At 39.6% G+C, this 25,508-nt stretch overlaps 1 protein-coding gene across 1 annotated transcript; it reads right to left on the bottom strand.

Moving 5' to 3' along the window:
• Positions 1-12,935: 12,935 nt before the first annotated feature.
• Positions 12,936-13,789, bottom strand: LOC113294241. Its single transcript, XM_026542647.1, has 2 exons — positions 13,144-13,789; positions 12,936-13,033 (listed from the first exon to the last, which is right to left on the bottom strand). The coding sequence occupies exons 1-2, from the start codon at positions 13,787-13,789 to the stop codon at positions 12,936-12,938; spliced, it is 744 nt and encodes a 247-aa protein (XP_026398432.1).
• Positions 13,790-25,508: the final 11,719 nt, after the last annotated feature.

Here is a 25,508-nt window from a genome sequence, read left to right as displayed (position 1 = left end):
ACGGCCATTTCTTAGTTTATGTCGGATTTGTACAGATTGATCTCTCGAATCGAAAGTAATCCCTTGCATTGCATTGTTTAGGGTTTAAATTTGTTTCTCACCCACACACCCGAAATTACCAAAACCAGCAAAAACCGTTTTCACCTTCAAACAATTGGCGACCACAGTGGGAGATTGATCTTTCGGTTACAATGTTAATTTTTGACCACCGATCTCATACTTCGACCTAGACATCAAGGCGGTAGAAGTAGGCGATCCGCCCAGGGATCGACGACTCAGTTACTAGACGACCCGATTATCAGGCTTGACGTGGCGAGGGATGACTGGGGACTGCCTAGAGGTTAAAAGCGAACGATCCAACCAGGTATCGACGACTCGATTATCAGATGAGACGATTGGGGACTTTCCACAATCACGGCGGTGCCTCCCGTAAAACTAGGTCTTACACCCGGAAGATTCCCTTTTCATCAGGAGATCTGAAAAACCGAGTAAGTCTTACCTAGACAAAATACATGGTTTGGTATTTCAAATTTTCACGGGAATGATGAGACCAATAGTCATGTTATGTTTCGCCCCATATCATCTACCGATACGCAACGCTCACGGTTCCATGATTTTCCTTGGATGTTTGCGTCACTTGCAATCATAACCAAGACAACATCATTCCCAAAACAATCCATTCCAAAATAATTCATTTCAAAAGAATAATCCAAAACCCTCAAGGTAACATTTTTCTATCAACCCAAAAATCCAGGAAATCAAAACCATAAATTAGGCGTTTCATTTGCCTTTCAAAAAAAATAACAACCTAAAAATAAGAAGTTTAGAAGACAGAAATACATTCAAGGAAAGTTTTTCAACAATGGCTTGCTCTTCTTAGCAAGAGCCTCCTTCGTGATTTGGAGAGCCGCCCTCTTTAGCTTCAGCTTCCTAGACAATTTTTCGACTTCCGCTTTCTGCTTCTTCACCATATCCGCAGAAGGACCTTCGACTGTTTCGACCAGCAACTTTTCAACCTCATAGAAACCTTCAACGAACCAAGGAACATTGAACTCGAAGTTTTCACACATGTCATCCTCAGAAACAGTATTACCGGTCACGTTGTATATGTCGTCAATCGAAGACAAAGCTTCCTTCACACCCTTAACCAACGCAAATCGACTAGTAACCTTCTTGGTCGTGGCGATATGTCCGTAGCTTTCCCATATCTTGGTGTATAGCGCCGCATGTTTGGCTGGCACGCTAAATCCCCCGATCCGGATAAGGAACCAAGTATGGAGGGTTGAAAGTGGTTCCCGCGTCTACATCAACAACCGGCAAAAGATTCCTAATGAAAATTGCACCTGCGGCCACTGGATTACTCTCCATTGTCTGAGTCACAACGACGTTTTCATCTCGATAAACATCCATTCCAAGGTCACCCGGTGCGGCTGCCTCAATTGGAGACAAAGTTGTATCACCACCAGTCTCTGTATCAGGGCCATCTTCAGAAACGGTTTCCCACTATGACATCACGGATTAGATATTTTACAAAGAGAAAGAAAAAAAACATGCGGGAGACTCACTGATTTGCTTTCAGACTGGGTAGAAGAAGATTCAACACTGCTGTCGGAAGAACTACTCTCGCCATCACTGAACTCTAAGCTTTCATCCTTCTCGAGTTCCCTATCACCACAGATAGGCTCAGCACCGCCATCCTCCGTATCGAGAAGCGATGTTTTCTGACTACTTAAAGTTTGGTAAAGGCGTTCACGCTGCTAAGACCCTAGGCAAGATACAAAGACGGATAGTCAGGAAAGAAACAAGGATGTACACGATCCAACTAAAGTCAAGAGGAAAATCACACGTACCCGCATAATGGACGAAATGAAAGTCGGTAGGGCTGTCGAAGCTGACTGGGAACCATCTGCACGGCTTTTAGATCTTCTCTCCTTCACTTAGGGACTATATGCATTCGGGCTAACGGATTTTCGCTTGGGCGAAGAAGGATCCCTCAGCAATGGATGCTCCGGTAAAACTGCAGGAGAAGGCTTACCGCGACGGTTTTCTACCACATCATTCACGAATCCATGGAAAACGAGAAACTCATCGTGCCAAAATATGTTATATTTGGAGGTTGTTGATGGATTTCGTTCCACAAGAAAGAAATGAATACTTTTACCCGACACAAGAACAGTAGCATCGAGAACAGTTGGCAAGGAGAATTCTGGAACAACCGGTTGACGAACAAGTGGGACCCCTTGGTCAAAACCCATATGCCGAGCCGCCCTATCGATATTATAAGAGACTGCTTTGTAAGATCCTCGAAAGAAAGACGACATATAACCGTCCGTGCAGCTTCGCATGAACACCATCTCTGCAACACTCATATCCTCTTTATCAGAAGACAAAGACATGCTTGGAGCAGGAGAAAAGGTACTTATCTGAGTTATGGACGCATGCACCGGAGCCCATGGACGAAAGTTGACCGTGTACGAGTTGTCAAGGAATCCAACCAGGTTCGAACCAATATTTGGGCGCCTATTCGACCAGTGCAGTATCCTAGAGCCACCCCAAGACTAGGGAAGTACGGCCAACGGTTTTGGAGCATACCTTTCCAAGTGATCCCACAGCCACGCTTGGAGAAAGGCGACATGAATATACGAATCCACTTTCATGTAACCATTTGAAGCGCACATGTCCGCGACCAGCTGATCCAACTGTGTGTACAGAGAACCAAGAAACAAGCCACCAATAGGGAGAACGACACCTTTTGCCAATTTTATGGACAACTTGATAAGTTCCTGTCTTATCTCCTTCTTACCCGAGCCGTCATGGAAAATATCTTTGGATAACCAAAGATCCAAGAATGCTGCGACATGAAGCGTACTATTCTTCTTATTCGGCTCCAACTCATCGGGAAACTACTGAGACACCCACCAGTCATAGAAGCACCTCGTCTCGTTTTCTTTCCGAACGAATCCTTTTGATTTCGCAACCAGAGCGGCGCACATTACTTCTTCATCTGCAGACAATTTGACATCGAGGTTTCATATTACAGGAAGGTTCAGCAACACGGCCACGCTCTCTAAGGAGATAGTCATTTCACCCCACCTGCATATGGCCGTGTGTGTGTCTGGACACTATATGGAAATAAAAGCAACCAAGCCTGGAATATCTTTCCTAATTTGAAGCTCTGCAGAACCCGCGACAGCATCAATGATTTGCGCCTTGGTCAAACTGGCTTTTACACATTCCTGGCTCATCATGAATCGCATCCGTTTCTCAAACGGACGCAACGGACTCACAAAGATTTTAAAGTCAATAGGAGAAGCATGATACTCTTTCCTCTGAAGAAAAAACCTTATTACACCTCCTGGTCGAACCGACTGGGCCTCTCCTTCACTTTCCGGACCAGTCAGAAGAATCGACACATACTTGGGATGATTTCTCCTAATCTTGGCGGATGTTGTAAGGAACTCATCATCTATGTTTGGCTTGGAATTGCCAACATCTTTCGGTACGGCAGAAATTTTCTCAAATGACATCCTAACGAAAATTCTCTCACGCTACTTCCACCTTCGAAATAACTACAATGGAAAAATATGAAGATAAATTATTACGGAAAGTGCATGGAAATTATTTTATCAGACACAGGAGATACATCCTGGACGCAAGACAATTTGTTTCAAAGTCATAATGTGTATAGGAAAAGAAATGGGGACTGACAGACCCTGCATCACCACCTCATGCCAAGACCATACCCTGCAGCGGGAAATTTGCGCCCGGCCGAGAAGGCGCGCCCCACCACGGGAAACATACACACGGTCACACTAGGAAAAATGAGTAAACCCTAGAAGCTAGGTTTTCGCGGGAAGGGAATGACAATTACCAGCTCATGCATGCCTACTTTGCACGGTAATTGAGGCGGCCAACATAAATACGGTATTCACGCCTAAATGTTACTACAAGTTCGTGCAAAGCATACCTATGGATAGGATTCATACCAACGCAGAAGGACAACATTTATACAAGTTCATGAAAAGGTACGCCTACAGCTAGGGTTTGCACTAACGCAAAAAAAAAACAAGAAAAGCAAGTTAAAGAGGAAGTGTTGGAAGACATACCTGGGATTCGCTCGTCCGCTTTACTATTACCACACGGCCAGAATAAAAAAAACAATAGGTGTGAAGTAAAAGGAGAGGCCGACCCTCCTTTTATAGGCGTGATACTTGGGAGTTTGAATAAGGAAAGGACTTCATATTTGAGTCAAGTAAGGAAAAGAGGCAACCGGGCCCGAGAAGATCAATCACCATGCCAAGACCGTCTGCGCCATTGCCTTGACCTCACCACGCCAAGCCGTCCGCCATGCTTTCCTTACCAGGACCGCGCCATGCCTTGACCCCACATGCCAAGCCGTCCGCGCATGCTTTTCCTCACCAAACTACGCCATTGCCTTGGCCCCGCCATGCCAAGCCGTCCGCGCCATGACTTGACGCACCAACACCGATAACTCGCCAAGCCAGCGTCATGATGTTCCCTAACCCATCCAAGGTGATTCATAGCCAGACTAAGACGATGATCTTCATCTCACCACTTCAAGGTCTACGCCACGAATAAAATCTATGCAAGGCCGCCAAACACGAGGATCATGGACTCTCCTTACCTCTCGAAAAGGTTAGTCGGACTTTCCTGACCATCTTTCCACGACTTGTCATTTCGATTTTTGTCCTTGACCCCACCATCTTATGCTTATCTCGCAAAAATGCTCCTGTTCCGAGCTAAGCAGGGGACTTAATGTTGATGGTGGTTTTTAGCTTAGGGTTAAAATCATAAAACCGTACAACTGACATGACGTCACTATTACCATTAGCACATTTATTGAATCGATCAGCATGCCTACGTAAGAATTACCAGGGTACCTTTTTTTATGTGTCATGTTCCACAGCAGAACCCTTAACATTGACCGACATCATCTATGCCAAACCCTAATTCTCATGCTACAGTGCCAAGGCATGCCAACCATGCCAGCCGCACCACTGTGCCAATGGAAAACCATGCTAGCCACATCTCCATGCCAAGGCATGCCAACCATGCCAGCCGCACCACTGTGGCAATGGCAAACCATGCCAGCCACATCTCCGCGCCAAGGCATGCCAACCATGCCAGCCACATCTCCGCGCCAAGGCATGCCAACCATGCCGGCCGCACCACTGTGCCAATGGAAAACCATGCCAACCATATCACCGCGCCAAGGTATGCCAACCATGCCAGCCGCACCACTGTTCCAATGGAAAACCATGCCAGCCACGTCTATCGCGCCAAGGCATGCCAACCATGCTAGCCGCACCATGCGCCAATGGCATGCCAAACCCTTGGACCCACCGTGCCAAGCCAACAGCACCTTTCCTTGGCCCCAACCATGATAGCCGCACCATGCGCCAATGGCATGCCAAACCCTTGGCCCCACCATGCCAAGACAACCACACCTTGTCTTGGCCCCACCATGCCAAGTCGTCTGTACCAAACCCTTGGCCCCACTATGCCAAGCCATCCGCGCCATTGGCCTTGGCCCCACCATGCCGGCCTTCCCCATGCGGCTACCAAAACTAAGGCGTGTGACGATCAATGGCCACCCTTCCATTCTGGATGCAAATCCTAGCCGTCCAAGGTAGCCAAATAACGCATGGTAACCTTTGTCCCAAAACCTTAGTTTTGGCCACGCCAAACCGCACCAAGGCATGCTATGCCACATGTGTCAATGTCATGCCAACCACCTTTCCGCGCCATACCATGCAGGCCTTCCCCATGCGGCTACCAAAACGAAGGCGTGCGACGATCAACGACCACCCTTCCATCCTAGATGCAAATCCTAGCCGTCAAAAGTCGCCAAACAACGCACGGTAACCTTTGGCCCAAAACCCTAGTTTTGGCCACGCCAAGGCATGCCATGCCACATGTGCCAATGGCATGCCAACCACCTTGCGTTGCCATACCATGTCGGCCTTCCCCATGCGGCTATCGAAACGAAGAAGTGCGACGATCAACGGCCTCCCTTCCATCCTGGATGCAAATCCTAGCTGTCCAAGGTCGCCAAACAACGCATGGTAACCTTTGGCCCAAAACCCTAGTTTTGGCCCCGCCAAACCGCGCCAAGGCATGCTATGCCACATGTGTCAATGTCACGCCAACCACCTTGCCGCGCCATACCATGCAGGCCTTCCCCATGCGGCCACCAAAACGAAGGTGTGCGACGATCAACGGAAACCCTTCCATCCTAGATGCAAACCCGAGCCGTCAAAGGTCGCCAAACAACGCACGGTAACCTTTTCCCCAAAACCCTAGTTTTGGCCACGCAAACCGCGCCAAGGCATGCCATGCCACATGTGCCAATGGCATGCCAACCACCTTGCCACGCCACACCGTGCCGTCCTTCCCTATGCGGCTACCAAACCTTAGGCCTGATACAATCAACGGCCACTTTTTCATCTAAGATGCAGATCTTAGCCGTCCAAGGTTACCAGCTAACACATGGCAACCTTTGGCCCTAGTTTGGTCGCTCCTAAACAAAACCAAAATCCTAACTTTTGGACGCGCCTAAACTGGGCCATATTAAAGCCATACTGATCATACTTTCATGCCACTGGATACCAAACGAAAGGTTGAAATAATCAATGGCTACCTTCCTCTTAAGATGCAAAATATCGACCGTTGAAGGTAACCACCGAGATGGCAAGTCTCCCAAGCTCAATTTGCCAGACAACAACAACATTCTACATGTTTTCCACGAAAACACTTGAGACATCAACACATGTCACAACCTGGGGGATGCTCATTGGTTATTGGTTTGGCGGTTTACAGCGTGCGGCGTACACTACGCTCGTTATAAGAAAGTGTCATAAGTATGAGGCTGTTAGTAAATAAAGGGAGTAAAGGTGAAACGCTTTCTTTTATGGAACATCAATTCCAAGCGTTACCGGTTACCACCTCCTCCCATTTACTCACCCGTTTTCCATTTCTTAATGAGACCAGAGTACGTTTCACTTCGACTTGTATAAATAAGCATTACCTATTTCCACCGAACGACAAGTTCAGGTCAGGAGGATACAACACTCAGAAAACATTTGCTAGCTTTCCATCTGTTAGCTTCCCACTTTCTGATACAAGTCGAGAAACAACTACTCTTCCAGAATCAACTATTCTGGTCTCAACACTTTCTTTGCTTCCCTCCCTAAAACCAACCCTTCTCCTTCACTTTGTGACAGAAGCAAATCTGGAACGGCCATTTCTTGGTTTAGGAAGGATTTGTACAGATTGATCTCTCGAATCTAAAGTACTCCATTGCAGTACATTTTTTAGGGTTTAAATTCGTTTCTCACCCACACACCCGAAATTACCAAAATCAGGAGAAACCGTTTTCATCCTCAAACAACAACATAGCTTTAATTTCGAAGTAAAATATGTCGGCATCTCCACCTGATTGCTTTCAGAGTTGTTCTAGACAGTTCCTTTAGTCATGTATTTTTCGAAACTGAATATTGGTAATGACTTAGAAAATAGTCTACCATATCTCCCCCTTATTACTTTTGTTGGAGAAGAGATTATTGTACCTTCATAATCAACAATTTTTGGATTGCACTTTCATTAGCATTCCTTTTTATGTCTTTGCATGGATAAAACAAATTTATGTCAATGGTTAATTTTAAGTATATTATTACATTCACCATACTATTCCAATGAAGTTGCATTGGCGCGGAGCTATATCTAGCTAACAAGTTCCCTGAGGATGCAAAATTTTATCGAGTACATTATTATACTAAGTACAACAATGCATCTATTGTACTTACATATGGGAATTGTTTCTCCCAACACATCTTCGTCATCGTTCTTTAGGTGAAATGGTCACTTACTTACATTTGAACCTCGACTAATCATGGGAGTGCTATCATGATGCATGTCTTTATTAAATTTCCTGACAATTGACATATGCAAACTGGTGGAATAATATACCACAAGCTCGGTCTTCTAGTTTAGAACATAAATAAGATCGAGATTTCCCAGGATTTTCATCTCAATTTCAAATTTTAAATAGCTTGTAATATCTCTTATTCCATAAAGAGTACTTATCATGTCCATACCGTCGACATAGATAGCTATAATTTTGAATCATGAACTTATTTAATACGCATGGAACGAAACCTTACTTGTTTATCCCTTCCAAATAAAATAGTCACTTATACGGGTATACCACATCCGCCTGATTGTTTAAATCAATAAGTGAGTATTCCAGTGTAACAGCAAACAAACTCCGTGGTTTAGAGTCATTCGACTTGGGAAGAAAAAGTCCATCATGCACTTTTGAAAATATTTTTGAGTCTAAATATCCATAGATATAGCCACATCTACTAAGTTTCAAGTTCTTTTGAAACTGCCAAGCAAACTAATTAACTGAACATTATGATGTTCAAAAGAGTAAGCGATCCAGGGGTTTGTGAGAAACCTCGTGCCACAAGGTGATTCTTTATACTTTAAGACCTCATTCTTCTCACTACACTTTGTGACAAATAACCACATATGTCCCACAGGATTTACACAGGTTGGTTAGCACTACCACACCAAATACCCGTATATTTGTCAAAGAACTAAGTTCTACCTGGATTGAGTAGGCGAAATATGCTATTTATTTGAAATTAATCAAAATAAAGCATGGTTCGATCTCATTGTGATCTACTTCCGGAGCAACTGTTTATGGATTATATCATCATTGTGCACGCATGATCCTTCCATTGACTCATATGCATTCTCATAATCCGTCAGGATTTCATTGTTCTCTAGAATCATTTAAAACTTCGGAGCGTCCTCCAATTTGATTCATGGACATATTCAGAGACAAACTTATGAGATGATTTCTGATGATATAAATAAGTTGCGCCTTACTCACCTGCTTCCTTTCTAGGTGAGGATTGATTGAACCAAGTGGTCTCTCCAACTTCCTTTATGGAGACAGGCCTCAACCACACTTACACTAAGTGTAGTTGCAACACCTTAGCCTATGGTGTATACCCCGTATTGAGGATTTGTAACTTTGCAGGTAGGTTTGCAGCTGGTATGTGTGATCTCATTACTTTAGCAACATCAATGTACATTCTAAAAATCGAATATTCTTTATCACTTCACATTTACATTTTTGGAGTATAAGAATCAATATGAGACACAGTGGGAACACACCACGACAATTCCTGTCGTTCCCTTATAAAATACTTTTTCTTATCCCCCCTAATGACGGGAAGACTGTCTCATTAAAGTGATAACCTGCAAATCTAGCGGTAAGAGATCTCCTGCCAAAAGTTTTAAAATGCGGATAATTGTTGGAAATAAACTATTTAACAGTTTTGAAGACCCATCATAGTACGATGTGGTGTCGTAATGGCACATATATAGTGCAACCAAAAATGCGTAAGAACATGAATGTCAGGCTTAAATACAGTTACCAACTGGTACGCAGAAAAGGTTGACTAATATTGGGTTCTAAAAACGAATTAAGTAAGATGCGTGTAATATTGCATATCCCCAAAGCAATAAAATATAGGTAGGTACGCATAACCTATTCCTTAGGCACCATATGTAATGTTTGATGGTAGCCTATGCGAGACCATTGAGTATAAGATGCTCTATGTTGATCCTATTAAACATGCAATATTCATAAAGTCCTTTTGATGTAAATTCTCTAGCATTAATAAGGGTGGTAAGCCTTTGCACTTTGTCTTGTGTAATATGTGCTAGGAGTTTTTAAACGCAAATTTATTGGGAACTATAACTAGTCCAAAATGTCAAAACATTCACCAGAGCCATAAGTCACTTTAGTGGTCCGCACTCTACATGAATAGTTTTTCTAAATTTCATCTTTTTATCTTTGTAATATGGATTATTTACCATTTGCATCTTAGGATGGTCTCGATCCTGTTTTACTGACGACTTTGTAAAACGAGTGATATGCTCTCTTAATTAAAAGCATAATGGGAGGAAGGAGGGGGTTGTGTATCTGGTACTTTAGAAAACACTTATTAAGAGATATGCCGCTACTTCGCATTCTGTAAATCTTTTTCCCGTTGTGTCGACCACTCAAACACAGTGATGTACGTACGAGTCCTTTCAAAATGAAATATCATGTCACAACCACAATTCATTTATGGTTATATCAAAGTCTGTATGAGTCAATTTCCAACATTTCATCGTCGGAGTCAATATGGATTCAATTATCCAAATACTATAGTGATTTACATTCCACTGGATTGACGCATTAGTTTCTCTAAGATATATGTCCTTCCAAAGATATTAGATACTATAATATGAAATCAATTACATTCTCATCATCGTGATTTTCCATATGATATCCACTAATATGGGTCTCTTTGGAATTTAACAAGGTGACTAGATCTCGGTATATATAGAGCTTTTGTGAATTTTGATCTTTGTTCCATCTTGGAAACAGAATTTGAGCATTGCTTCGCTCGATGATCCAATCATTATAAAGAATTAGTTCAAAAACTAGTGTATATTCCTTAAATTAGTAGGTGAAAAACCACTATTAGTTAGACATTGAGTCTTGAGAGATTTCGTAAGTGGTGTGGTCTTATTACGTAACAAAAGTCGGATTCAACTCAATTACTTTAGAGTGAATATATGTTACATTTCATCTAGATATAACTCAAGTACTTTAGAGAATTTATGTCTCGTGGCAATGATATACCTGTACTTTGGTGTCATTACTACCATGGGGAAAAAAATACATCTTTGTCTCATCATATATATGTCCCTTTTCACATGCTTTATATGAGTCCGTACGTCTAACCCTCATTACTTCGGGTTTTTTTCATTTTCAATTTTGCTACATTTAGCTTAATTTGAGAAATTTCTTTATCTCAACAAGTCAGGAGAATCCTATTTTGCATGTGAATCACTTACTTTAGGTTTGAATAGCTTACTAAAAAAAAATAGTGGATCTCTTGTTTGCATACTTTAACATATACTGGTTCGTTAATATTATGAATAAAGTAGGAAAAAAAGTAGAAGAAAAATAAATCCGACTCATGTCACTTTCTGTGAGTCCTTCGACAAAGTTGGGACTCATTTGCTTTTAACTACAACATAACTTTGTGGAAGCTATTGATTATAATACAATAATCTAATAAGTGGATTTCATCCCACTAGACATTCATGCTCCGGGAAAAATAAAATAAAATCATGAGTGTTTAAATTTTTTTCATAACATAGAGACATATGGCTCCACCTTTTGGTACATTATCATTGGTAGAGAGTTTTATATGAGATATACACATTTTCTTAATGATTGAGATCAACGATCATAATTTAAGTTGACCGCTAATATGGTATGGACTTATCAAAAAAAAAGATAGAAATAATGGAAAATAAAATAAATGAACCCAAAAATTAATCACTGTTGCGTACCTCAAAGATTTGGTTCCCACCATACATAGCCAAAACCAGAACGACATTAATCGCGCACATCCCGGAATTACGTTTGGAACGGGACAGCCAGAATCCAAGCTGGAACCGGACAGGGTTGGACCGAAACTGGGTTGGAAGAACCGGTTGGTCCCAAACCGGTTTGGACAGAACCCGGATGGACCGGACCGGACCGGGTTTTTCTTCCACATTTTTGCATTCGCACGGTATTTCTTCTTCCTAGGAATCTTCAGATTTGTTACTTTCTCGGAAATGTGAACAGACCCTACCGATTTAGTTGATTCCAAATTAAAAGGACGATGATTAGGATTAAGGATTAATCAAAGTAATTCCAAACTACAAACGATTAATCAGATTAATTAACTTTCTTTTGAGAGGATTTCTTAGATCCGCAGGCAAATCCCAAATTACAAACAATTAACTTAAAATTAATCAAAGTAATTCCTCATTGCAAGCACAATTAATCAAAATAACCTCTAGTTTCTGATTAAATCGATTTTCGTCCCATATTGATATACCCAATATAAAAACAGGGAAAAGAAAATATATATAATATTGGAAAACATTTATCCAACTGATCTGATTTGATTAGATTCCAACGATCCCATTGATTCCAACATACTGTATTTAATTGAAAGAAAAAAAAATACGGATCCAAAAACAATCCTTCACGCATTTGATAGCAACCCCCACGAGAAAAAAAACAGTTAGAGCTCGTGATGATGACGTTTTACAGTCGATGTGAAATATTAAAATACAAAGAGAAAAGGATATTCCATTCATTGGAGTTAGTCTCTATTATATTAATATAGTTCTTTATGTATAATAGAAACATAATCCTAGTTACTATATTCCGTCCCGCACCCGTGTGCTGAAGCCCTACCACAGTTTTCGATTTTATTAAGCTTTCTAGGCAATTAGCCGTGAAGAACGACCAATCCCGCTTGCTTCCGGCTAGTTTTGCCTACAATTAAGTGAAATGGTCACGTTATTTAGGCTCTATTCCTTTTTATTAATGCTATGTCAGTCGATCTATGCATATGGGCAAAGCAACTAAAGCATGATAAGTAAAAGCAAAAAATGCAGCACATATGTTTTAACTCAGAATTAAATTTTGCAAAAGAATCGGGCTTTACTTCTATATATTTACAATTTTCAATAACAATCACTCGATTAATTGGATAGAGTAGTTGGAATAAAAGAACAAAAACCAAAATTTGCATCAAGTCAACAAAAATTGGGCTATTTGAAGAAAACTAAAAATAATAATCTTAAGAAATACCGATCACACAATGTTACAAATTTTATCGGCTAATGCCACATCAAAGAGTTTATGGAGAAGGTATCGTAATCGAAAGTTATTGAGAATACGGAGCACCACAACCCCTAAATTTTTTAACACCTTACCAATTAGTTACTTGTTTAATTTCCTTATGATTTTTTTTCTTAATCAAAGGCCTTCAAAAAGGCTAATGATCACTCTCAACTGTTGGAATGAGCCAAACAGGAGGAACAAACCAGTGCATAGAGGAATTTTTCTTCTTTTCCCATAGAGCAAGTTCATGAGCTACAGAGTTACAAATACGAGGTTGAAAGCTAAAAATACAAGCAACTAACTTAAAAGATAAGAACTAAATGTCTTTAAAAATAGCATCCGTACGCGAGTCTCCATCAAACTTTCCAGCAAAAATTGATCGATGAGAGATTTCGCATCACTCTCAACAATGATATGAGTAAATTGTTGCTCCAAGGATTTCTTCAGAACTGCCCAGATGGCTCTGGATTTAGCTTCTTCGACAGAATGAACTTCAAAGACTAAGGAAGCACAAAAAGAAGCTTTCTTTGAGAAGTCACGCATCATATACCCTGCACCATTTGCTTCAGAGATCACATCAAAGGCACCATCAATATTGCATTTAATCCAACTAAGAGAGAGGGGCATCCATTTGTCACAAATACCAACAAACATCAAAGGGGAGACAGTGATACTAGGTTTCCTGGTAAGGAGCGTAGCTCTAGCTCTGGCTAGCACAGTGATATGGCTTTCAGACAGATTTTGAAAGATAATTTGTTTTCTACTGGTCCAGATAGACCACAGGATAGCAACAAAGAGGCTTTGAGCTTCATCAGGAAGTTTGGAGACAGCATCAGTTAACCAAAAGATGAGCCATTCAATGAAAGATTTATTTTGGAAAAACTGAGTGTTAATGTTGAAATCAGAGATAAACCAAACCCTGCTTGCAAAAGGACAAAGAACCAGAGCATGCATAATGGATTCATAAGGATCAGTACATTTAGGGCAATCCACAGTCTGCATAGGCATTCTAGTATGCAAAATAGTTCTAGAAGGCATGGCATTTCTAGCTGCTTTCAATAAAAAAACTTGAATCCTGTATGGGATTCTAAATTTTCAGATACGCATCCAAATATTTTTATAGGGAGATGGCCTAAGGCCTCTGAGTCCCATGTAGGCAGATTTAGAGGTAAATTTTCCATTCTTTGAAAGATCCCAAGCCCTCCTATCAGGAGTGCAAAGCTGGCTTAAGGGAAAGGTAACAATCTTCTGAACAGAAGCATTCTCAAAGTGGGTATTAAGTCTAGAAACATCCCAGTTTCTAGTGAGAGGATTAATAAAGTAAGAGACTTTAACATTGGGGTCAGTGGGACTACGGGGTTTGGGGTGGCAGAACCCAGAGTAGGTATCCATTTATCACACCAAGGATCAATAAATTGTCCATCCCCCACAATCCAATAAATAAAAGGCTTTATCAGTTCTTTAATGGCATGCAAGCACCTCCAGGTCCAAGAGCACTTATCAGTGCACTTGGCATTCAAGTAATCAGTTCTTGGGAAATACTTGGCCTTGAGAACAGTAGCTAACAAGCAATTAGGATTTTCAATAATTCTCCAAGCATTCCTTGCAAGCATGGATAATTTGTTTATTTCAGCCTTTCTAAAACCCAAACCACCTTCTGGTTTGGGGGAGCAAAGAATGTCCCAACCAAGCAGATGTAGTTCATATATTTTGGGTCTAAAGTTTCCCCCCACCAGAACTTACGGAGGTGAGAATCCATCTGTTTACAGAGGTTTTCAGGAATAAGAAAGGCACCCATTTGGAAGAGGGGAATAAATTGGCCAATGTGTTTTACAAGGGTAGTTCTAGCAGCCTGGGATAAGAGCTTATGAAGCCAGACAGTGATTCTGGCATCCACAGCCTGGATAATACCCATACGGGTTTGGATTTTGGAAGCTTGGAAAACAATAGGAGTTCCAAAATATTTCTTTCCCAGATCTATTCTTTGAATATCTAAAATATTGGCCAATAGAGATTTCCTATGTTCAGGGATCTTCCTACTAAACAGAATACCCGATTTTTCAAAATTTATTTATTGCCCAGAAGCCAAACAGTATTTTTGAATATAGTCTTTTATGACAAGAAAATTCTGGGTAGTGACTTTAGAAAACAAAAAAGAATCATCAGCAAACAAAAGATGTGTCATTTCAGGGGCATCTTTGCAGACTTTGATACCTTCTACAATACCCCTTTTATGAAGATTATCTATGTAAGAAGATAGAGCTTCAGAGCATATAATGTAGAGATAAGGAGAGAGAGGATCACCCTGTCTTAGACCTCTTTCAGGTTTGAAAAACCCAGTAGGGCTGCCATTTAGAAGGATATAGTAGGAAACAGTGGAGACACATTGATTTATAAGCTTAACCCAATGGTGAGAAAACCCGTTTTAATCAACACTTTCTCTAGGAAATCCCATTCAATCTTATCGTAATCCTTGGACATATCAAGTTTGATGGATGCTATGCCTTCAGTTTTGTCATTGTGATTGAAAGCATATATGGCTTCATTAGCTAGAAGAATATTATCAGAAATTATCCTCTTTGGTATGAAGGCACTTTGATTTTGGGATATTATAGTGTTCATAAAAGGTTTAAGTCTATTAGCAAGAGTTTTAAAGATAATTTTGTAAATGAAGTTGCAGAGCCCAATGGGTCTGTACTGAGACACTAGTTGAGCTAAAGGGACTTTAGGAATAAGGGCAATATTGGTATGGTTAAAAACCTTAGCAATATTCCGAGTTCTGAAACAGGTTTGAGTCATATCAATGACAGCATCCCCCACAATGTCCCAATGTTTTTGATAAAAAAAAGCCAGTAAAGCCATCTGGACCAGGGGCCTTTTTTCCTCCCATTTGGAAAAAAAAAACATTTTTTATCTCCGCAGGAGTAAGAGGCAAATTTAAAGAAGCATTATCCTCATCAGAAAATTTGATAGGGAGGTCTGCCAGGATTTCCTCTTGAAATTGATGAGGATGAGAAGAATAAAGGTTTTTAAAAGAATCTATGAAAGAAGTTCCAATACTATCTCTATCAGTTAGAATAGTATTTATGGAATTCTTTATCCAGCTAATAGCATTCCTTTTCCTCCTAAAAAGAGTGACTCTATGGAAATAGGGCGAATTTCTGTCACCTTCGATATGCCAAACGTCCCTGGATTTGTCTTTCCAATACAGCTCCTCTAAGTTATAGAGGTACTCAAGTCTAGCTTTGAGTCTGGAAGTGGTATTGGTGTCTGTGGGATTGGAGACTTGGATCTCAGGTAAGTCTTTTCTAATGGTAGATATATTAGTTTGAGTATTACCAAAAGAAGTTTTATTCCAATCCCTTAGAGCTTTCTTGGTACTTAACAACTTGGCTTTAAATTTATAAGCTGGGGAACCCACTACATTGACAGATCAAGAGTTGGCAATAATGTCTCTGCAGGTGGGGTCCTCAATCCACATAGCCATGAAGTGGAAAGGTCTAGGCATACAAATATCCTCATAGTTAAATCCTATATGCATGGGGAAATGATCAGAAGAGTCCCTAGGGAGGTTATTAACACAAAATTTGGGGCAAAGATCTTCAGCAATTTGGTTTATAAAGCACCTATCTAACCTTTCAAGAATTAAATCAGGACCTTGTTGCATATTGGACCAAGTGAATCTAGGGTGTAGATTAAAAACATAACAGAAATTTCTAAGATGTTCAAAATCAGAATCATTAACTTCAAGGCCCCCATTTTTATCTTCAGTTCCTAGAATGGTGTTAAAATCTCTTATGAAGAAAACAGGATCATCTATGGGAGCATTAGGTTGTAAGCGATGTTGTTCCCAAAAATCAGGTCTTAAGCTACTATTAGGTTCCCCATACACAAAGTGAATGTGACAATTTTTTGAGTGTATGATGTCAGTTGAAGCAACATAGATGCCCCCCAAACTGGAGGAGATAACATTCAAGTGAATTTCCTTTTTCCAAGATAAAACAAGACCTCTACTTCTACCCACACTAGGGGCATTAAAAGTACAAGGAAAACCCATGTTTATAAGTTTCCTAGCCGCCATATCTTTACCCATTTTAGTCTCGGAGAGAAAAATAATATCAGGGTTAACATTCCTACATAACAAACTGAGTTCTTTATTTGCAGATTTTTTTTCCAAAACCTCTAATGTTCCAAACAACTATGTTGATGTTGTTAACAGGAAATTGGTTAATAGAAGTATTAATGTTATCAGATAAAGGGTTTGAGGGGATTGAATTTACCTGAGTGGTAGTATCGGATCCACCACCAAGAGAAGCATTGGTACCATCACCACTCTGAGAAGTAAATTGGGAAGAATCGAGACTAGAACTAGCAGCATTGAAAGGAAAATTATTGCAGACAACATTGTTGCTTGGGGAGTTATCAGCAGGTACGTTATAGCTCCCAAAAGAGTTAAAAAATGGTTGGGTATTGAGAGAACACGTAGAAAGGTGAACGGCTGGTAAATCCCCCAATTTGGTAATTGGAGGACACGGTTGAGCATAATCAGGTTCAGTAGAGGTTTGTTCTTCATGGATAACTACTATACTTGACAAACTAGAATTAGCTCTGGTACGTTTCCTTAAATCATCCCTGGGGTCAATTTTTCTTTTGATATTTTCTAGAGCATCTTGTTCAACTGAGTTAACTGTTCTTATAGTGATGATGGGATTGGTATTAGGATAGCAGCAGTTTTGAACCTTCTTGATGAATTAGTAGTACGAATCGTACCACTAGGAGTTGACTCGGAACCAGAAATAGAGGCTGCCACAATAACATTTTGAGTGGTAATTTGTTTGAGAATAATTGGAAGGCCATTCTCCAGTTGGGTCAAATGTTGCTGAACAGGACCAACATCAAAGATCTTCAGAGTAGTGGATCTGTTTTCAAAAGGACCCATCTAAAAAGGGTTTGCTAAGCTCTTTTGAATAGTATTTTCCATTATTTGATCAATAGATTCTGCTTTTCCTTTGTTGTACACTTCAATAACAGGTGATTCAATCTGTGAATCTGGTACTGTCTCCGTTTGTTGCATGATAGTATCAGTAATTGCAACAGACGAAGCGTCTACTTGCTTGATTGTAGGAGGCATCATTAGTTTAGAAACGGCTGGGAGAACATACTTACTGCATGAAGCATCAAGTTCTTTGATATTTTTTTGCTTCAACTTCCAAGCAGGACAGTTTTGATCTTTATGATCAAGGATGCGACAGGAGGTACATAAATATCTTGGAACTATGATGTGTCTACATTCAATCAGTAATGGTTCATTTCTACCACTTGTAAAGAGAGGAATGCCTATTGTTAAAGCTTTCTTCACTGGGATTCGAATACACACTTTGACATTCTTCTTAAGAGGATGTTTACCAAAAGGATTTTGAGCTTCAATTAGTTCCCCCATACCAAGAGTGAGTTTATGTAGATCCTAAAATTCTGTGCATTCAGTTGGTATGTTGCACAAAATGAACCACATGATTTCTTCATCGAACAAGAGTTGATGTTTGCAGGCTATCCTTCAACCGGTACCACTTTTAACACCATAAGATAACCGCAGAAAAACCAAGGTTTTTGAGAATTGATTCTGTTAAAATCCTCTTCAGATAAATAACGGATAAGAACTTTGTTTCTCTGACCATTAAAGGTGGTAATGGTTGGATGTTCAGCTAAATGCCTGTTATTGCAGATGTAAAATATGATTGAAAAGGTCGGAATCAAAGTTTCACAGCAAACATATCCCGCCATGCACCATTTCCAATTGCTATCAGCTTCAGCTATAATAACTTTTTTTGTCAATGGAAACTGGTTTGGCAAGTATAGATGGTAAAGTTAATTTCTCAGCCATTTGAGCAGGAAGGGTTTGAAGCTCTTGGTTTAAGTTTTAAGTGTTCTCTGATGAGTTTGGGAATTCCATCATTCAAGAGGATTGGATATATATGAATATGGATTGATGGAGGTCAGTGTTCCAAGTAACTAATATAAAATGTAGTTGTAGAGAAAAGAATCTCTTGTTGATTATAGACAATATGAATGAAGGAGAGACAGGGGGGTTTGTTTGTTTATGGATTTGAACCTTAAAAAAGGAATGAGAAAATTGTTAACTATGAACTGGAAAGATTTCAGTGGAAATTTGGTGTAAGGTAGTTGTTGTTGTACTGCAAAACTTTCTTTGGGGAAGAGGGTTAACATATGGAATGTCTCTTTCATATCCTTGGTTTATGGGCACTATTAGATTTGAAATATTCACGTGAGTATTATGGAAAGAAATCCATGTATAGACAAATCCAATAATACATTGTTGGTTTTTCTGAGGTAGGTTAAGCTGGTAATGCATGACGTAAGGTTGTTGGATATTTATTGGGTTTGGCCTTTCTTAGACTGATGTTTGTGTGATGATGCAAACAACCAAATGGAATAATGGTAGAAAAGTGGAGGGAAAGTTTGTGTTGTGGTGGGTGGTTTTGAGATGGTTATAGAAGGTCCATTGAGTACTTTGGCTTAGTAGTGGAGCTAGTAACCCATCTTCCAGACATGTCCCAGACCGCAATGGTGCCTCTCAACTGATGTTGCATTCTTCTAGTCTACATAAAACATAAAATTTTAATTAGACCCCAAAGAGAAACTTCAAAGTTTGGTGACCTGCCAAAGCCTCCCTTAATAGCAGTTCCGAGAAGAGTAATGGTAATAATGGAGATTAGGTATTGAAAATAGGTCTTGATAGGGTAATGATGGTTATTAGGGTGAAGGGGGTACGCACGGCTTTGAATGGGCGTAGAGAACAAAGCGACATGACGATTAACTAAACGCCATAAATGACAGTTAATGAACAAAATTGTGCCTTTAAAAGGGGTGTTTTGGGAGAGATTAACATCGTCATTAACAAATTTACTAGAAAAGGAAAGGTTAAGATAGATTTTAGTAGAGAATGACAAGTTCCAGTGCCTCAATCCAACAATTCCTATCAATTCCGATCAATACAATCAGGCAAAAAACCAGGCGTTTTCTTTGGAGATGGATGAATTAATGAAATTAAGGGATGAGGTTCAGGGGGGAGATAAATAGACGTGCAAGTGAGATTGCTGATCGTCAGAGAGAATAGGGGAAAAGAAGAGGAGAGAAGATGAAGAGACTGAATCGATGTTTTCTGCTTGGTTACCGAAGCATTATGAGAGATCAGATCGGAAAACGGAGGAGAGGTCTGAAAGACGTCAGAAGGGTCAGAAGTATGGTAGTGCAACTGAGAGTGACTCCGAAGCAGATTCTGCAGCAGGGTATGAGTATCATGTGGAAGAGGTGAACACCAGTGAAGAAGGATCTAATGTTGTTGAGGACAGGCTAAGGATGGAGAAGTATCTTGATTGGAAGTTGCGAAGGCGGTTTGAGTTTGAGAGGGTTAATCCAAAGATATTTGCCAGAACCATGCAGGAAGGAGAACCCAAGGTTGAAGAGGAGAAGCTTGTTTTGATACATCCCCGAACTGCTCAAGTGGAAGATTCCAGTGACTCCGACGAGAATCTTCCTGATGCCTCCAGTGACGATGAAGAAGAAGATGAAAGTGATGAGGAGGAATCGTCTTCTGGAGATGGTGATACTTCTCCAGCTTCACTAGGAAGCAGTTGCAGTGAACGTTATGCGGAAGATGGTGACTGGAGCTACGATGAAGAGGATTGGTAAGGTTGTCTTCTAGAGTATCGAAAGCAGCCAAATTTTCAGACTTTGAGAAAAGTTTGAAGATGATCAACAAGTTTTTTACAAACTGGCTTTCTCGATGCTTGCTCCTAGTCTTCTGAATTTTGCTGTTAATAGTAGTACGCTTGCTCTTGGTTCTTTTCTCTTTTCGGTCGGATGTTACAGAATGTTGTTTAGTTTCTTGTTTTTTTATAATGTTGTTGGTGGTGTTTGTGATAATGGTGGAAGATGATTCTTGTAAGGTGACCTCAGTAGTAACTAAAGGGGGGATTTGCAGGTGGTGATGTTGATAATGGGTGTTGATGTTTTGATCAGTAAGAAAATTAGGCAGGGTGATATTATGTCTGAAACTTTCTTTGTTGCTTTGAATATTACTTTTAAGGTTTTTTCTTTGAGTATTTTTCTTGGTGTTGAATGATATTGAATAACAGTAGAGATTGACGAAGATTTGAATGAAGTAGGTTAGTAAATTTATGATTGTAAAATAAATATTTCTGAAATTGTTTGGATGAATCACAAGAACATCAATCTGAGAAACAAGGAATTTTAGAAATTGTTAGGTGACGTCACGACGACGGGTCAGAGCTCCCAAAAAAATACTTCTGTCTCTTTTTTCTTTCCACACTTGACGCGTTTCTTCACTAAGTATCAGCATATTCCATCTAATTTCCTTATGATTCATATATAGTTGCGGCGCCATGTATAGGAATTGCTCATTATGTGGCATAGGGGTTACATCCCGTCCGAATACACTCGGATAATCGTAATCAGTTTTTTGTAAACAGTTTATATATAAGGAAAAGATAAATTAAATGCGTCCAAAAACTTTATTCGTCTAAAGACTCTAAATCATTTAAACAAATTTTTCCACATTTTTCATTAACATATACGCTGCGCCATGACACGCACAGCACATGGTTCCAATTTCTTCCATTATATAATGTCGTTTTTATTAGGTATGTCAATATGGCCTGGGGCTTAATTAAAGAACTGGAAAATGCAGCGAAAAGATACTGGAATCTCTTCTTGGACATAAGAACTCATGACCATGAATATCTGAGGGGCCGTAAACATAGCTAGCGCCAAACGGGATCCATTGTGTTTTTGACTTGACAAACGGGATCCCTGAACACACGCCTTTGGTTACATTTTCATAGGCACAACTGGAAATGAAATCTTCACACTTCCAAGCCCCAAGTCATGTGTGTTTCTCAGCTGATGATGTTGCATTGAGCTTGGTAATCACACTGCAAATCCCCACAAAAAAAAGATGAAGAAGACAAAAAAAAAAAGATCTCGGCAATCACACCACCTATGTATCTATTCATTTCATTCATGCTAAATCACACGATCTAGCATATGGACTATGACACTTCAAACGTAGAAAATGAAAGCAAATGCAGCATATGCGTTTGAACAGAATATTACAATAAGTTATTGCAAATGGATGGCGCTAGCTTTAATATACTTGTACAATTTTTGATAATGATAATTCAGCTGGGCACAGTTAGTTAGAATAGAAAAACAAAATCAAAAATAAAAATGGCAGCATAGTAAATGAAATTTGGGTTATTGGAGAAAGCTAAAGATGATAATTTGAAGACACTCAAGAGCCGAGGTCTTTGTCGGTTAACATATCATTCAAAAGAATTTAGGATAAGAATATTAATGAATATTAAGATATTATTTTTGGGAGAACAATTCTTTAATGTAAATCCCTGAGAAAGTTGGTAGTGTAAGTGTTTGGCAGTGCCACGTATGCAATTATCTTTTTACCAACTTCAACGAGTCTACCGAAGCATTGTACTTGGTTGGATTACCAATCTCCAGTGTAAAATTGTCCAAATTACAACGATAATTTTCATGTTGTCCACTGTCCAGCTCTTCAGTCAGTGGATGGTACTCCGTCCGTTGCATTTTAGATGATGTTTCTTAGATTTTTGACGCAAATTAAAAAATGAAGAGAGATGCAAAAAAAATTCTACTTATGTCCTTGAAAAAAGTCTTCAAACATTAATTACAATTTGTGTGTTTAAAAATAAACTTATGGTTCCAAGACAAAATGTGAGGGTATTGATGGTAGTTTTGTGGGAAAAATATGAAAACTATCAAGTAATGTGGAACAAAAAAATAACCTGGCGTTTTTAGGGGCCACTCAAAAGGATTTAGGGGCCAACAATAAAACAAAAAAGGTCACCCAAAGGGAAAATGTAGGCAGCCCTTATCTCGCGTAATTCGTAATGGCGAAATTACCCTTATATATTCGGAGGATATGATAACATTGTTACCCTCCGAATGCAATCGGAGGCCAAAATATTTGCCAGACGTCCGATTATACGAGGTGCAGTATTTCTTGGTTCGTGTTTTGGATTCAGCGTTAATCGGGAGTTAAATATATTACAAAACCTACCGATTATAAGTTGCCGCAAATTCAAATTTTGAAAGCTACCATAATCGGTAGATATGCTAAATCCAATACCTACCGATTATTGGTTTCTCCACATTCAACTTTCGTCAAATTAGCCGTTGGAGTTTTTGGGAAAAACAAAAAGAGCCGTTGGACCCTAAACCTATATGAAGAAACTCATATCTATCACCCCTATTGCACCAAACTCTTTCCTCTCTTCAGTTTTAATTTTCATAACAAAAAACATGGATATTGCTTTTGCCGAAGAAGAAGATTGTGCTATTTATAGAGCGTGGGTTGTGGTAACTGCTCATGATTGTGTTCACAAGCTCCACAAATCGGAATCCGAAGAGCAGATATGGAACCGTATCTTAATGGTATTTGAGGCCTTAGATGGTAATCGAATTCGAAGATCATCCAATGACATTAAGATGAGAAAGAATGCGCTCGATAAGGAGATTGACAAACTTGAAGATGAGGAACGGTTTGTTAGGAACGCTTTTCCTTGGTGGACGTATGAAAAACGAGTAAGTATCTCTGTAACTCCAACTCACATTAACAAAAGTTAGTACTAACTTGTTACTCATTCGTAATTTCAGAGAAATCTTGCGGATCGCCGGTATGTGGACCTCTACGGGAAACGATTTGAACATGAAGGATGCTACAAAATCAAGAGGGACAATTTCTATGGTCACTGGAAGTTATGATCTGTTTTAATATTTTTATGGTCAATTAGGAGTATGGATTTAGGTGCTTTTGACGAAATTGTAAGGTTAAAGCCGTTTGAACTTTATGTAATGGATGTAATCGGAGTATTATTAATAAAAAAACTAGCCGAATATACGAAATCGGTAGATTATATTGTTAAACAACCTACCTATTGTAATATTCGGTTATGTTATGAGTCAACTTTCTTTCCGATTATGGTGTTGTTTGGTTCCAGGAAACAATTTTTTTTGTACTTGTGATATTCGGAGGATAATTTTTTTGTAAATTTCCGAATGTACGATGGCCCAAAAATCAGAATTTGGAAAAACTTATACTTTTCAAATTGTCTTTGAAATAATCGGAAGTTAAATTAGTTACCAAAACTTCCGAATATGGGCTGTCTAACCTTCAATATTGGCCCTTGGAACCACCTGGAGCCATGACGTGGTTTGTTTTGAACTTGTGATATTCGGAGGATAATTTTTTTGTAAAGTTCTGAATGTACGATGGCCCAAAAATCAGAATTTGGAAAAACTTATACTTTTCAAATTTTGTCTTTGAAATATTCGGAAGTTAAATTAGTTACCAAAACTTCCGAATATGGGTTGTCTAACCTTCAATATTGGCCCTTGGAACCACCTGGATCCATGGCGTGGTTTGTTTTGAACTTGTGATATTCGGAGGATAGGTTTTTTGTAAAGTTCCGAATGTACGATGACCCAAAAATCAGAATTTGGAAAAACTTATACTTTTCAAATTTTGTCTTTGAAATAATCGGAAGTTAAATTAGTTACCAAAACTTCTGAATATGGGTTGTCTAACCTTCAATATTGGCCCTTGGAACCACCTGGAGCCATGGCGTGGTTTGTTTTGAACTTATGATATTCGGAGGATAGGTTTTTTGTAAAGTTCCGAATGTACGATGGCCCAAAAATCAGAATTTGGAAAAACTTATACTTTTCAAATTTTGTCTTTGAAATAATCGGAAGATAAATTAGTTACCAAACTTCCGAATATGGGCTGTCTAACCTTCAATATTGGCCCTTGGAACCACCTGGAGCCATGGCGTGGTTTGTTTTGAACTTGTGATATTCGGAGGATAATTTTTTGTAAAGTTCCGAATGTACGATGGCCCAAAAATCAGAATTTGGAAAAACTTATACTTTTCAAATTTTGTCTTTGAAATAATCGGAAGTTAAATTAGTTACCAAAACTTCCGAATATGGGATGTCTAACCTTCAATATTGGCCCTTGGAACCACCTGGAGCCATGGCGTGGTTTGTTTTGAACTTGTGATATTCGGAGGATAGGTTTTTTGTAAAGTTCCGAATGTACGATGGCCCAAAAATCAGAATTTGGAAAAACTTATACTTTTCAAATTTTGTCTTTGAAATAATCGGAAGTTAAATTAGTTACCAAACTTCCGAATATGGGGTCTAACCTTCAATATTGGCCCTTGGAACCACCTGGAGCCATGGCGTGGTTTGTTTTGAACTTGTGATATTCGGAGGATAGGTTTTTTAAAGTTCCGAATGTACGATGGCCCAAAAATCAGAATTTGGAAAAACTTATACTTTTCAAATTTTGTCTTTGAAATAATCGGAAGTTAAATTAGTTACCAAAACTTCCGAATATGGGCTGTCTAACCTTCAATATTGGCCCTTGGAACCACCTGGAGCCATGGCGTGGTTTGTTTTGAACTTGTGATATTCAGGATAGGTTTTTTTAAAGTTCCGAATGTACGATGGCCCAAAAATCAGAATTTGGAAAAACTTATACTTTTCAAATTTTGTCTTTGAAATAATCGGAAGTTAAATTAGTTACCAAAACTTCCGAATATGGGATGTCTAACCTTCAATATGGCCCTTGGAACCACCTGGAGCCATG

The sequence above is a fragment of the Papaver somniferum genome, chromosome 7 (genome assembly GCF_003573695.1).
Source record: "Papaver somniferum cultivar HN1 chromosome 7, ASM357369v1, whole genome shotgun sequence".
In the NCBI taxonomy this organism is placed as follows: Eukaryota; Viridiplantae; Streptophyta; class Magnoliopsida; order Ranunculales; family Papaveraceae; genus Papaver; species Papaver somniferum.
The sequence above is the reverse complement of the archived record's forward strand: the minus strand, read 5'-3'. Positions and strand labels throughout refer to the sequence as shown.

What these genes read in the sequence shown, in the direction of transcription:
- LOC113294241 (XM_026542647.1), bottom strand. Translation starts at nt 13,789, where the DNA reads ATGCCTATGCAGACTGTGGATTGCCCTAAATGTACTGATCCTTATGAA. An exon ending in CGATCAATTTTTGCTGGAAA is followed by an intron (nt 13,034 to 13,143) that starts GTTTGATGGAGA and finishes GTAACTCTGTAG; the next exon opens with CTCATGAACTTGCTCTATGG.